This window comes from Cebidichthys violaceus, unplaced genomic scaffold (assembly GCF_023349555.1).
Source record: "Cebidichthys violaceus isolate CVI_PGR_0920_01 unplaced genomic scaffold, fCebVio1.0.p SCAF_92, whole genome shotgun sequence".
NCBI lineage: Eukaryota > Metazoa > Chordata > Actinopteri > Perciformes > Stichaeidae > Cebidichthys > Cebidichthys violaceus.
In genome coordinates this window covers 429,566-445,645 of record NW_027176978.1, presented here as the reverse complement: position 1 = coordinate 445,645, position 16,080 = coordinate 429,566, and the positions used below count along the sequence as shown (strand labels likewise).

At 42.3% G+C, this 16,080-nt stretch overlaps 1 protein-coding gene across 1 annotated transcript in view; it reads left to right on the top strand.

Moving 5' to 3' along the window:
• elfn1a (extracellular leucine-rich repeat and fibronectin type III domain containing 1a) overlaps window positions 1-8,141 on the top strand; it is a 60,674-nt gene extending 52,533 nt beyond the window's left edge. The window contains exon 3 of the mRNA XM_068704459.1: window positions 3,001-8,141. Coding sequence (XP_068560560.1) covers window positions 3,356-5,719 — 2,364 coding nt within the window. The 5' untranslated portion in view covers window positions 3,001-3,355 and the 3' untranslated portion in view covers window positions 5,720-8,141. The remainder of the gene's footprint in view (window positions 1-3,000) is intronic.
• The last annotated feature ends 7,939 nt before the right edge of the window (window positions 8,142-16,080 follow it).

The window sequence follows — 16,080 nt, the reverse complement described above, 5'->3', positions numbered from 1 at the left end:
GCGGCGGAGACCGGGTCAGAAGAACTCAATCTCTGCCGTGCGATATTTGCAATAAAAAGGTCAGAGACATGGGAAACAACATCAAGGCGCCGTTTTTTTGTTTTTTTTTTCTTTAAGAGATCCTTTGCCTTGCCAGATATTCTGCAGAGCTGTATTATTTTTTTCTTTTTTTTTCATATTCATTTCATGGAACATTTGATTTGGAGCCTCTTTCCTCCCGGAGGCTTTGAGAGTGTTCTTTTCTTCAATGCTCCTCTGCCGCTGCTCTTTTGTCGCCACGAAGGTGGGTTTTTGTAATGGCAGCCTTTGGCATTCTGTTGCAGTGTCCTCCACCACAGCATTTATTTCTCCTCTTTATCTCCCTTGACAAGCTGACCAGTGCTTGCACTTAATCATCATCTCAGCCCCATTGATGATGATTTGTTGGCATTGTGCGAGCCAAGGAGCATCGGTATTAAAAAAAAAACGTTTTCTGTGCACCTTCACGTGCGTTTTTTTTTTTTTAAAAAAAAGCGCCGTCTATTATGCGCCGTTGAATGAAAGTTGCAGTGAGCTGTAGTTTTTACGGGAGTGAAAATGTCACACTGGCGCTAGGATCTTCACGCTGTCTGCCACTGAACAAATAGATCAGCGTATATTCAACACATGCAGCACATAGCAAAGCAGCTTGCTGTATTACACATTCAGTCACCACATTTGGTAAGGAGTGGGATTTGGAAGGCAGAAATAGTGAATTGGCAATGAAGACGTACCAGTTTCTCCAATCTCCAGTAAATGTGTGGAATATAAATCACAAATAGGCTGAACTATGAGCTAAAGATTCACATGTAAGCTCACCCTGTAGGCCGGCTTAAGTCTATGTGAAACATGCGTCAGATTACACTATCAACGTTTCAATTATCAGTTTATCAGCGTACGGCACAGTGTTTACTGTTGGAGGGCGATTCAGCTGTTATTTCCCCAACAGCAGATTCATCATCATTCTGTTATTAGTTGTATATTATTCTGATAAAAGTCTGCATGTAGCAGGCAGTTCCTACATACTGTAGGTTTTTGTCACCGTGTGTTTTTGGGGTCTGTTTGAGGAATAATAAAATGCGGAGGCCGCAGGGATTTGTTATTGGGTGGTCCAGTTGGCCCAGTGGTTAGGAGTGTGGCTTCACTGCAAGAAGATCCGGGGAGTGAACTCTAATGAGGCGAACGGGAGAAACTCAAAACACACACACCGAGCCCGGCTCAGGATCTAGTTAGAAGCTACAAACAAAAGAGGTCAAAATAGGGATTGTGTTTCAGCGCAGACACTTTGAAAACTCAAAATCTTACCAAGTGTATTTGTCTAATTACTAGCCAAAATGTCCCATAACGCTAAATATAAGACACAATCACCCGACAAGTAAAATGTCAGTTGTATCCTCGACTTGCTGTATGATGAGGAAAAGCACGACACTCGTGTGATTTTAATGTGATAAACTAAACTCAGAAAAAGGTCAAATGACAGCGGGAATGGCCTTTAGGTCTTCAATGGCAGGTGGGGTGGGGGGTTTTCAACATGAAGTATATTCTCTCTGCCATAAACTGTCACATTCATTTTATTCCAACGGTGATTATCCCTGTTTGTGAGGAGCCACGTTCTCTAAAAAAGCACCCTGAGTCCCCCCCCAACAAGGCAACTAATAGATTACTACTCATTTCAATATGTATGGGTTGATGAGCTCATTTCCAGCCCATTTTAACTCTTGTTGATTACAAATTACTTGTTAATGCTATAGTCAATACTAATCTTAAATATTCCTGAGGTTGCCCAACAGTAATCTCCGTGTAACTAACTTAATCAACTTCTAAAATTGTGTTCTCTTTGATCTACTTCATGAATTTCAGTACAAACATCCTCTTGCAAAAAAAAAAATCAATTCGGCAAATTGCTTCAAAAGACACATTATTATTGGTGATTGCAGTCTTTCAAGCATTACCGGCATACCTGAGCAGCAGGCAGCAAAACATGGGTTTGTTTTTTTTTTTGTTCATTGCCGTGTCAGTAGCGGTACCCTTGGACAATTATATGCAGTAATGAAGGCTGTAATAATGACTGATTTGGTGATATAATAGAGTAAGGCCGTGCTCTGAATCCGTCCACTGAAAGAAGTCTCTACACTCGGAAGCAACACTGAGTAACCTGAAAAAAAGGAAATAGCACAGACATGCTTTTACAAAATAAAAGCTGAACACATAAGCAACAAACACACCCAAGTTAGTCTGATACACTTCAGGTTTGTTTTTTGGCTAATATTTGGTAACTTTTGATAAATATTCATGTGCAACTGACATTAAAGAGTCAGTTTTGCAGCCTTTGTGACTCGTCTCTACTTCAATGACATATGCTGTACTTTGTATTTGAGAAGCAAGATTAACAAGAAGTGTCAAAAGAAGAAAATATTATTTGGGAGATTTTTCGTTTTGTCTTCTTTGTTCTCTTTCTTGCTCCCATTTTTACAACCGTGGCTCATCTCCCTTTGCAAAAAGAACCTGATTTAATTTCAGGATGATCCAAGAATCACACCTTGCGCTCAATTTCCCTCTAGAATCGGTGCTCGGAAGGATTTTAGGGTTTTCGGAGGAAAATCCTAAATACTTTGATCCGGAGCGTCATTTCATGTGGTGTTGTGTAATTGAATTAATGCAGCTTCTTAACATTGGCCAGCCTCAGTTGCGTCTGACAGTCCTGGGGTTAATGGTGTGAAAACAGGGGCTCTGCTTTCCCCAACCTGTCAAGTGGTAATTGGCCAACGGCTTCCTTAAATTGCAGTCTGCCACAGGGACCGCGAAAGCGTCTTAAATTGTGGACAGAATAATTGGTGGGGCAAGAACAAGGAGGGCATGCAGTAAACATGGGCTTTCAATGCAACCCTTCAATACCAACAAATGCAATAAAGGTACATTTCTTATCCTGATTTTTCTCCTGACATGTAATTAATGTCAACGATGTGTTCTTGTCTTTTGCAGGTCATTCCTCCGTGCACATGAGAGAGACACAGATAGGAAGACAGTGGCAGAAACAATAAGATGAGACCATTTAATGATGGTAACCTCTAAGGAGAAAAGCACAAGCCAACCTGAGGCGGTTTTCACTGCAGGCAAACCTCAATGAAGGGCTGATTCTCAACATCTTTCTGATTGGTACATGGGGACAATACCATCCATCAATGAGGAGGAGACAAATAAAAGGATTGTTTCTGGCTCGGAGAACAGCTGAACGTCCCGCTGACATTCCAACAGGATCTCAGCTGCACTGAAACACACACACAGCGGTATCACCCTCCTCTCGGTTTTTTTTTTTTTTTTTTTTTGGGCCCTGCACATGACTCTCAGAGAAGCACCCATGGCCTGCAGCTTAGGCGTGGTGATGAGTGCCTTGTTTTGGTCTGTAGCCATTGTGTATTTGACTCATATCGGCAAAGTCAGCGGAGACTGCTGGTTGATTGAGGGGGAAAAGGGCTTTGTATGGCTTGCGATTTGTAGCCAAAACCAACCACCTTATGAGGCCATCCCACAGCATATCAACAGCACCATTGTGGACCTTCGTCTGAATGAAAACAAAATCAAAAGCATCCATTATTCTGCGCTTAGTCGCTTTGCCAACTTGACCTACCTGAACCTGACGAAGAATGAAATCTCCTACATAGAGGATGGGGCCTTTTCTGCTCAGTTCAACTTACAAGTCCTTCAAATGGGCTTCAACAAGTTGCGGAACCTGACAGAGGGGATCCTCAGGGGTTTAGGAAAGCTGCAGTACCTCTACCTCCAGGCAAACCTGATTGAGACTGTGACACCCAATGCCTTTTGGGAATGCCCCAACATAGAGAACATTGACCTCTCCATGAACCGAATCCAGCAGTTAGACGGGTCCACGTTTACCAGTTTGACGAAGCTGACCACCTGCGAGCTGTACACCAACCCCTTCAACTGCTCGTGTGAACTACTCGGTTTCGTCAAATGGCTCTCAGTTTTCCCGAACAGGACGAATGAGCGGATGGTCTGCGACTCCCCACCCGGCGTCTCCGGTTATAGCTTACTGAGCCAGAATCCGAACAATCCCACGTTTCGAAATGCGCTTCACATGCTCACCACCGTGTGTACCGATGATTACGTGACACCATTTATTCCTCTGCCCACTGAGCCCACGACACCCCCACCGGACTTGACACTCTGTGGGATGGAAGATTGTCCCTCGGGCACAGAACCAGAAGACATCACCATCAGCACCTACAACGACGTGGAAGTAAACCCTCTGATGAAACTGAAGCAAGTAACGAACACGGGTGCGACCATCATGGTTCAGATTCCTCACCCCTTCAAGAAGATGTACATCCTGGTTCTGTACAACAACAGCTTCTTCACCGATATCCAAAACCTGAAAGCTAACAAAGAGGACATTGAACTAAAAAACCTTAAACCCCACACTAACTACACGTACTGCGTCGCTTCGATACGCAACTCCCTTAGACACAACCACACCTGTCTGACAATCACGACTGGCACTTTGAATGGAAAGGTTAGAGTTGTAAACAATGCAACTGCTACTCACTACATCATGACAATTTTGGGCTGCCTCTTCAGCATGGTCATTTTCCTGGGCGTGGTCTACTATTGCTTGCGTAGGAAGCGTCAGCAAGATGAAAAGCACAAAAAAGCAGGTAGCCTGAAGAAAAACATAATAGAGCTCAAATACGGACAAGAGCTGGAGGGGGCGACTATTTCTCGAATGTCGCAGAAGCAGCTGTTGGCCGGGGAGAGCATGGCACGCATGCCGTACTTGCCGTCTGCGGCTGAAATGGAGCAGTACAAATTTCAAGAGATGAGTGATACTCCTAAAATGATGAAAGGAAATTACATGGAGGTGCGAAGCGTGGACCACCATGAACGCAGGGAGTGTGACATGGGAATGGCTGGGAATAGCCAGGGGTCGGTGGCGGAGATTTCCACCATTGCAAAGGAGGTGGATAAAGTCAATCAGATCATTAACAACTGTATAGACGCTCTTAAGTCAGAATCCACCTCTTTTCAAGGGAAATCTGGGGCGGTGTCCACCGCAGAGCCCCAGCTCGTACTGATATCAGAACACCCGCAGAGTAAATCCGGCCTCCTGTCCCCAGTGTACACGGACAGCTATCACCACTCTCTGCAGAGGCATCGGACCTCTGACGTCTCGCCAAAGAGGCCCAGCACTGCCACGGGAGGGCCCATGCGAAGCCCCAGGCCTTATCGCTCCGAATCAAAGTACATAGAGAAAAACTCCCCAAAAGGAGAGACCCTCCTCACCGTAACGCCCGCCGCCGCCATCCTGAGGGCCGAGGCAGAGAAGATCCGCCAGTACGGCGACCACCGGCACTCGTACCCCGACGCTCACATAGAGGAGCTCGAAGGACCCGACGGCCACAAATCCATGTTGGAGCCTCTCACTCACTCCCGCTCCAGAGACTTAGCTTATTCCCAGCTGTCATCGCATTATCACAATCTAAGCTACTCCTCCAGTCCCGAATACTACTGCAAACCCTCACACAGCATCTGGGAGCGATTCAAACTGCACCGGAAACGGCACAAAGACGAGGAGTACATGGCTGCGGGCCACGCTCTGCGGAAGAAAGTCCAGTTTGCAAAGGATGAGGACCTGCATGATATTTTAGACTACTGGAAAGGTGTATCATCCCAACAGAAATCATAACCTCTTTAGGTGTTTTTAAAATGGACCACACATTGCAGAGATGACACAAGAACCTCATCTGGACAATTGAATCAATGGATACTTCCATATTATAATCAACTACTCGCTCTCGTGCATCACATTCTCTTTTGAGTGTGAGGGGAAATGGGTTAAAGAGTGTTTCAATTTGTCATATTATGTGAAGCATTCATCGGGAAAACTTTTATCGATTGAAGAGAAAATATCTTGCAAATTAATAATATATATATGTTACAATGGATTATAGGTTTTTGGGTATCGCATGGCCAAGTCCTGTGACAGTGGATTTGCTGTTGTGTAATATGAAACTACTGTATGAAGATATGTCGACTGAAACCTCAACAGTTTTTGAGGAATTATTTGGACCCTTCATTGAAAAAGAACTTTTTTTTTTTTTTTTTTTTGTTCTTCCCTCCCTATATATTTAATTCAACAAAAACTATGTACAGATATGGGTATCTATATTTGCAATGTTTGCTGTGTAAATGGATAAGTATTAGTGGATGAATCAGGTTTATCAAATGAAGCGCTGTTCATTTAGAATAACTTGTTGCTGAAGAACAGACACTTTAAACCTTTTGTCATTTTAACCATCACCGCCTGTTTTTTGTATTCTTTTCTTTTCTTTTTTTTTTAAAAAAGCTTTTACATGCATTTAAAAGATCCAGACGGGTTCAGTTTTAACGTCCCCCTTTTTTTTTTTCCACACAACGCAGTGTTCACTGCATGGAATCTGATAGACTTCATGCAGACAAGATGCAGTATATTCCATGCTGTAATGAAAGTCTCAATCGTCAGTTTCTTGAACCATCATTTGTATCTTTAGTAGAAAAAGCTGAAATGTTTACAATATTTCTGCGCGGTCTGGGAATCGTAAGAACATACAGCCACAGGTCCATGTTTCTTTCCTTTTATTTTATTTTTTCTATTGTATCAGTTACTGAAAACATTGGGAAACAATAATATCCACATACAGGATATGGTATTGAACGCCTATATTAATCGCTAACATTTCAAAGGGTGGGCAGCTGTTCTTTGTCACCTGTTGTTTAGGTAGAGGCCGCTGCTCTTCCCTGCAGGAGAGCCCGATGGATGAATGTAACAGATACATATTCTGATCTGTCTATGGCAGCTTTCATGTAAAAAAAAAATATATATATATATATTTATTTCATGCTATTAACAAATGTGTTTTTTTTTCCTTTGCTTCGATATTTTCTTCCAGTGTATTAAATTGCATAATGTCTGATCCCATTAATGCAGGAAAGTAGTTTGTTCTCCGGATGGGCCTTGTTGCTTGCTGAGAGGTTTTGTTTTATTCTTAAACTGCTAGGCTGTTAAATCTTTTTGTATATTATGAAAGCTACGTACCAGACGAATATCAACGTGCTAGAGTAAAATTTGAGAATGTGAAACTGAATCCTCTGACTTACTGGCTGTGAATTTGTATATCATGACATTTTTATTTTAGTAAATATTAATGCTTTTTTTTTTTTTCCCCTTTGTAAGGTGTTTATGTAACTTATTCCAAAACAGGCTCATGATGACTCACTTCACATTCATGGACGATACATACATTTTGTATTTGAACTCTCCCACTCATCTGAAGAATTGTGATGAAGTAACTGTAAATGTATTGTCAAGGCAGGACGGGGGTTTATTCAAAAACAGCTCTTTGAGGTTAAACAGTGAACATCAGAGATTAAACACTTCAATAGACATGAATGAAAAGCAGGACAGACAAACTCCATGTTCTGTGTATCGCGGCGATGGCACAGTTGACTTGAGGGACTTCATTTATCCGGTGACATATTTTCTTTTCAGCTCTTTATTCTCCCTTTAGCCACTGAGTATGTAAGTATAACTGCAGGCATGAGTTAGCTCTTTTTGTATTTTTTCTGTCACAATGCTTGCGTCCATTTCATGTGAAGCGCGTCGTGACGCTGCTTTTACTCATTGATGTGAAATGAAGCATTCATGAGCCTGATGCGCATGTGTTACGTAAGCACCTTCTAAAGTGTTAACTTGGTTGTCTGACTTAATATTTCAACCGCCTTAAGATTTTGGGATATGTGTATAAGTGTAAAATTTCCTTTTGTTTCATTTCAATGTTGATATTGTTGACAAGTCTCCATTTGTTGTTATTTTTATAAAAGCATTTCAGTATCCTCTGAGAGCTGTCAGGTTTCTAGTTCATTTAGCGATTTAGCGACATGTTTTTTATACTGCATATTGTAGCACTTCTGTGTCTAATAAGAGTGTTGATAAAAAACCTTTAGAAAGATCAACAGTTGTTGTTCAAGTGCATCAAAACAAACAAGAGCACAAAAATGTGGGTTTTTTTATTTTATTTCTTAATACTATGTTATCTGCTTTCAGACAAAGTACTGTGAAATAAAGTTAAGGGTGCACATACAATACACGCCAGCATCGTTATTATGACTTCAAGGCTGCTAACCACTGGCTGCCAGGAGACGATGCGCCGCCGTTCTACCCGGAATGAAAATGACCACCTGCTCCGCGGCATGAACGACGCTCAACGCCTTTTTTTTTTATTATTATTCCTCCACTCTGCTATTCATGAGCCGGGACTATTTTTAGCCCTACCGCCGTTTTATTGAGAGTTTAGGGGGAGAAAAAAATGACAATAGTAGTTTTTCCACAATCTTAGATAAGATGTGTGACGAAGATACATACTAAGAAATAATTTTACAATTTAAAAAAAAATATAACTTGTCAGTGCTAATCGAGGCAGTGTTTCAAAATGACCTCAGACCTCGTCTGCACCGCCTGCCTTCTGTTGGGTACATGTTGACCTCTGGAATGCATATAAAAGCACAAATGTATTGCAAGTTTACTTAATATTTAATGATGCATTGCATTTGTTAGCAACTTGCTCTTAACACATACAGCAAAAATAATTATTCATGTTTGCAGTCATGAGATAAAGGTAGGGAGAAAGCTTTCTGTTGTCAGGTAATGGACAGATATGAAATTTGATAAATAAACACAACGTTGACCAATAATCATTATCAAGCTGCTCCGCTGGGGCAGCGTCACACGAAGCAAACAAAAATCCGGCTAATGACAACAGCTGTGCTGTGTGATCAACTATATTGCCATTTAAAATGAGTGATGACAGGGACAATGACAGACGACAACAGGTACAGCCACTAAACATCTGATACCACAGCTACACACACACACACACACACACACACACACACACACACACACACAATGTAGGTGCTGAAAAACAGATTGTATTCTTTTGAGATGGTTCCAGTTGACATTGAAACCATGACTGAGCCAAAAGCACAACCAGAACATGACACAAGCTACCATGAGGAACTTCAATTTTATGGTGATTTGGGCGGTCCCTGTGGACAAAAGCGGTAGTGTTCCCGAGCACCAGAGTCCTTTTGAAAAACCTTTGATTTTACTGCAGCAGGGTCTGACAGGCTACCCCGCGCAGTCCTGGTTCTGGTTCCCCCGGTGCCTCCCATCCCTCCATTGGGCAAAAGAATTTGGCCTGAGTCTTCCGCCGCATGGTGTTGCCGTTGGCTCCCAGAGGTGGCGCTCTCTACTGGCCGAAGGATACGCTGCTGCTGTCCCCAATGGAGTCCGAGGTGTGAAGGAGTTTCTGGTAAACTTGAATGATTTCATTGGATCTTGCCGGAACTGGGGCTCCAGTGGCTCCAGTGACAAACCACACAGAAATAGCCAATCCTTCCGCTGGTCTCGTTAACTTATAATTAGGTCATATAGAGGCATCAGTATTAAATTCAAACTGTTTCACAACCAGCTAAAAGTTCCTGACAGTAACTTTAAGCAGTATTATGTAATATTGTAATACTTTGTATTCAAGTATGATTAGTCAAACACCTCCATTAGTTTAGGAGAAACCCGCCCCTTGACACAGCAAAACCTGTTCAGACCTGCGCTGCCATTTTTCTTCATTAATGCGCAAATTTATGCAGCAAAGGTGCTCAATAATCTAAATCAAATCTACACTATGGATTCCACCTTTGACTTGAGTATGAACTTTGACTTGTTCTTGAGTAATTAAACCCCATTTCCTGCTACACACATGGATTCTTTTCACCCCCTCATCTGACTCAAAGATTAGTTTTAATACAATACAATAATACAACATCAGGTGAGCTGGAGATCTCCCCCAAAAAAAAACCCCATCACATCATCCTCTCCTCTAAACCAGCCTGCCACTTACATTTCGATGCAGACTCTTCAACCAGCAGACATGTTTTCCTGTGATTAAGGTACTAATGACTTTAAGTACTGAACAAATGGATTGAGAGCTCTTCCAAAAACAGACAACGCGCTGCAGCTTGGTGGTGACATTTCCAGCGTGTACTGAACACATGAAGAGTAAATGTCAGGTAACGTAGTATCGAAGTGTCTTTCCTTGCCATTCTACAGCCATCACACATGGAGGAAGGCAGCGAGCGGAGACATGCATTATGTCTCCGCTCGCTGTCTCAATAGGCCAGGACAAAATGGAGCTGCATGTTGCAGGAGCTCCGCCAGTCATGAATACACAATTACAACTATGACAGAAGGTAAAAAGCTTCTTTTCAAACCTTTTTTTTTTTTTTTTTTTTTGGAAAGTCTAGGCTCATTCAGAGAGTGAAAATTCCAATATTAAAGCCGTCTGTGTGCTTCCTGGTCCTATTTTTTTTTTGCTTTCTTGAAGCATAATATGAGGAGTAAATACCTGCAGGGCTTCCTGATTATAGAGGCAAGTAAACAAGCCGAGGTTGATGTCCACACTGCCTCCAAAATTACGGCAGCGGGTCAATGCTGTGTTTTTGAATGTATTTTTACAACCGTCTCACTTAGTTCACTTCTGTCCTCATCAAACCACAGTCCATTCTAATTCTACTGATAAACAACAGTTCATTACCTGGAGCTAAAAGGAGTCTTTCCTTTCTAAAAACAAATGCAATGAAATTGAACAACAAAGCAATAACCATACTGCTTTACTCGGCCATCGATAGCTTGTTTACAGCGCTGCTTTTGCTGCCTTTCTATTGCAATTTGCTTGTTTGGCTTCCCTCGGGGGAAATGAAGGGGGGAGACTGTGGAAGGCGTGGACTTTGATTTGTTGTTGGTATTCACATCACTGAGCAACAGAGGTTAGCATTAAGGCCCAAATTACACACGGACTCGACTCGTAACTCCTCGCTCACTTTGTATGGCGGGAGCAGAGCTGGGTCGACCTCGAGGAGAGGAAAGCTCTACAGCTGCACACAAATTAGAAGTTTCAATGTTGATTGTGCCAGTTCATAATTAAAATTAAATTATTAACGAAGGTTCAGAGCATATCTACCAATGAGGCCCAATCCCAATGTCCGCATTAACGGACTCACCAACTTTGAGGTACTTTCCAGTATTTTGAGCCCTTTATGCACACTATCCATGAGTCTGCATTTCTGCAGACTTGCCTGAGAAAATTACCCACAATTCATAGCGTTGATACCAGGAGAAGCACAGAGGTTTGCAGATGGGTGTTCAGTCTGGCATATTCAATTCACACAGAAACATTCATGATTTCAGATTCATTAAAACGTGAAATCAGAGGAATGTAAGCAGAGACTATGACACACCTGGTTTGTTCATCAACCATTTTTTTGCTTACTGAAGCAATTTTGACAAAAAAACTGCCTCAGACAATTAAATTTACCAGGTGACGTCAGTTAAGTTCCTGAGTTTAAGGCCTGGGGGGGGGCGGCGTTGCCTCCACACGGCTCTCAACATGGCTACGGCAAAAAAAAAAATGGCAACGGTGCTAACAGACGTAAAAGTGTCACCTCGACAGAAAAACAATGGATCAAAAAAAGTACCGTCGATGGAACGCGCACTACTTTCTCTTAACGATCCCACAATGCAATGCGTCACATTTTATAGATGCAAATGTTGCCCTCCCGTCAGTGGATGGCGGGCGCACCAAAGAACGGCAGCAGACACCTTGAATATAGTTCAAACAAATGTTTTATTGAGGGTGTCTGTTTTCTACGTTACTCTTCGCTTGCTGTTCTTCTTCTGCGAAACTTTGCACATGTACAAACTAGACAACAATACTAAAATAACCATGCGGTCATATTCGCCAACGGGTTAGCTTGTTAGGCTAATGCTAATAACGGCCCTATCAACAGTATTCTATCAAACGACTTACAATCGAACACTCGTCTTAGCTAACAAGCGTAACAGTTGCTCTAAACAATGTGTGCCTTTAAAATTCAAAATCTCACCTTGAATATAGTTCAAACAAATGTTTTATTGAGGGTGTCCGTTTTCTACGTTACTCTTCGCTTGCTGTTCTTCTTCTGCGAAACTTTGCAAGGAAGCGTGAATACCATGCACAGACAACCCCCCTAGTGGTGAGCTGGCGACACCTGCTGGCCGTTTTAACTATAACACACATTACAATAATCTACAATTAGTTAATCAAAAATCCATTTATCTCACACAAAAATTACCGTTTTAGACTCTGTGATGGTTAGTAAGTGTCCGAAATCTCAATTGACTGCTTCTACTTAACAGTGGAGCACAGTGGTGACTTGAGCGAATGCTAACACTAGCATTAGTTTAGCGTGTGAACATGCTAACATGTTAATTAGCAGTAAGTATAGTAGCCTGCTTTAGAGCAGGATCAGTCTTTGAACTTGGAAATCCATCCAAATCCATAATTATTTTTTAAAACAATACCAGACTTGTAGTCCTAAAGCCTTAGTCTTTAGCCTCAGTCAGCACACATCATGACGTTATGAAGAGGGATAACCTGTTATGAAGCATCAACAGATCTGACCGTCACACAACGCTAATGAAGAAGTGTGCTGAGCGTCACAGCTGAAGAAGATTCATAAACGCTCTCCATCGAATAGCCTCCCGAGTGTTTATCGTGAAGGGAATAAGGAATGCCAGAACCGGTGAGTGATTCAGACGCGGCGCTCCAACGTGTCTCAGTTCAGAAAGCAGTGCGCTTACTGATCACAGAACTGGGACTTCGCCCAAAGGCTTTATGTTGATCCTGAACTAACAAATATTTTGAGGGGACACAGCGTAACAGCAAGATAATAATGAAAAAAAAAAAGATCAACCTAATCCTCCAACACATTCTTTTATGAGGGTTTTCTTCCCTGAGAGAGTGACATTGTGAAAAGACCATTTCCATAATCGAGATGGAATACAAGCGACAAATATTACTTTTGTTTCATGACATTAAAAAAAAAGCCTTCCCTGTGAGAAAGATTGCTTTTTGCACACAAACACACCTGCCCATCATCTCCTCCGACTGAGACCCTCCATCCCTGGACATGGCACACGGAGTGCATTAATCAGCTGCCAGCACAGCATGACTAAAGCTCTGAGTTTAAAGTATTTGAGGAGAAGAAACACCAGAAGTTTTTCCTGCTCTTGTCGCATTAGATACGGGTGATCAGCCGTGAAGAACGGAGGGACCTACAGTCGGCTGGGGAAAAAAAAATAAAAAATGAGATCTGCTCGCGGATCAAAGCTCAAACAGCTGATGTAATTAACAGATCGCACTCCTAGAAAGCTGCTTTGAAGGGTGATCAAATAAGATAATAAGTTCATCACGGACAGTGACCAAAACATGCCTTGCAAATGAATTCTGAAAATGTGTTTGAATAAGAGATATGAGCCACATTTCATATTCAATATGATTAATTCATCGATTATTAATATAGTAATGTCATATAGGATTTCTATATGCGAAATGTGTGATGTGCTGTGGGGGGGGAGACCCCCAAGAAAGAGCATTATGAATGAATCTTTCATGTTTTTATACCACGAGGTGTCGAAGCCTGTGATCGACGAGCACCTTCACGTTGATGAGGCTGAAACTCCTCGCTCTTGTTAGGGCAGATTTATTGCTGATGGATTATTCCCGACGAGCACAGAGAGACCCAGGACTCCACTCATTAATGCGCAGCGGAGACGAGAGCTCGAGCGATCGCCGGGCAGAACAAGTGAACGATCCCTTCAAATGAGCCCAGGTCACAGGGACCAGCAGTCAACAGCACACCGGCAGCAAGGAGAGGAGGAGCCGCTGAGCACCGTCACATGTCGGAGCAGGAGAGACCCAACGGCTCATTACGATATGAAAGTCGAGGAAATCAAAAGGAGTCTTCACACACTGGGAAATGTGAGACGTGTGCCCACACGGGTCACATGACTTTTATTCCCAGAACTTTTGCTTCTGGCGATAATGAGCCTGCCTGTCTCTTCCCCTCATCTTTGGGTCCTGTTCTTCTTTTTCTTTTTTTTTTCTTCCTGCCAAACAAAGACTCCTCTGATCATAGCGGAGCACAAATGAGAGGAGGCTGAGCAAAAAAAAAAAAAAAAAAATCAATGGTCCCATTCTTGTGGAAGATAAAATGCTTTTAGGCTTTAATTATTTCCTCCTTGTAGCTTTATGAATTTGCTTACCACTCAATTCAGAGATGAGGACTCCCTTGAACACACTTACAAAAGGCTGGGTCAGTTCATTTCCTTTCACCACATTAACGGAGCATGTTGATAATTTCCCTGGTATTAAAGAGTGGAACATTATTTTTCTTTTCTTTTGCAGATAAACAACTCGCCACTGAGAAGCTTGAACAAAACATTATTAAAACCAGTGAGGAAAAAATGTGACTTAAAACTCAAAAAGTCAAACAAAAACAGGCAGGTTTTAAGTATTGTGATCGTATAAACGGTGAGTGAATGTTGTAATGGGTTCTAATGTAACCCCCCCTATAGACCGCGGGTGACCGTGGCTAAGTGGAGAGCAGGGTCGGCGGTTCCATCCCCGGCTCCTGCTCAACTAGTCTTGTGTCAATGTGTCCTTGAGCAAGACACTTAACCCCAAAATGTCTCCCGTAGCTGCGTCTACGATGTGTAGATAGATACTGAATTGTAAGTCGCTTTGGATAAAAGCGTCTGTTAAATGACTGTAATGTAATGTAATGTAATGTAATGTAAGTGTATCAGACGTGATTTTCACTTCCACGTCCCACAAACAACAGACACTCTTGTCATTGTAATCTATACAGACGTCTGCAGCGGCTCTGTAACCGTGACTTACAGCGTTTATTTAGGCTTGGAGTCTGACTGAACAACACCGTTTGGCCCCACAAGTGTCTCTGGCCGCGGAGCAGAGGCTGAGTTATCACTACAGGGGCCCCTGCCAGCCGGGGGACGGGTGAGGAGTCATCGGCAGTATAAAACAGGTAATAAAAACGGTATTTTGAGAAAGTGTGAATCACTGAAACCACGAGTGGTCCTTGAGCATGCAGGACATAAAATGAGCACCCAAAAATGCTATGCGGTTTGCTGGAGCAGAGTGCGAGATTTGCCGTGGACAGACACAGAGACACACACTCACTCACTCACTCACACACACACACACAAGCAACCGATGTCACGATCCTCCTGGCGGAGATAATAAATGAACGATCTCCAGTGTAACAGAAAGTGTGGTAATGCTTTATCATCTGAGAGCCATACCGTCTTTCTCAGACGGAGGACTCGAGTGCTGAGAGTCACATACAGCAGAGGACATTCATGAAAAATGCATCAACGATTTCAATGTAACCCAAAAAAAAAAAAAAAAGAAAAAAAGAGGGGAACATTTCAGATTTCACTGAATCTGAGGCACCGAATCACTTTGTGTGCCGAGAAGTAACTCACCGTGTTTGAGCGAAACGACGTCCCGCTGCTGTCCTGTGAATGTGTCACGACAAGAATCTGAGCAATGATGTCACACAGTGAGATTTCTTTCTGTCACACCTTGTCGGTGCTTCTGTCTCAGCTGGGAATTCACCACAGCTATGTCCTCTGCGTGACGTCTTTTAATCTCAAAAACGCAGCAATCACGTTGGCTTTTTTTTTTTTTTTCTTTCTCTTTCTCGTTCCCAGGGAAGGAGCTTCTGATTGCTGAGGCACTTGTTATTTCCTGGATGAGGCTCTGATGCATACTACAGTCCTCTAATCTGTCCAGCAATCACACACACACACACACACACACACAGTGGAAGCTTGCACTGATTGGCCTGATAGGGACACCCTTTCAGAAGACGCCTAAAAAATAAAATGAAATGAGTCACTCATTGTCAATGAAAGGCACTTATAACCAATATAAACTCATGTCTAACAGCACGATGTTTTTGTTAAAAAATTAATTAATTAAAAAAAGATAATGATATTAACAATATTCACACTCTAAAGTGATGTTCAGTATCGTAAACACTCCCCGTCAATTAAAGAATGCTGTAGTTGGTAGTATTTACATGTCAACCGTTATCTGTATCAGTAATAAA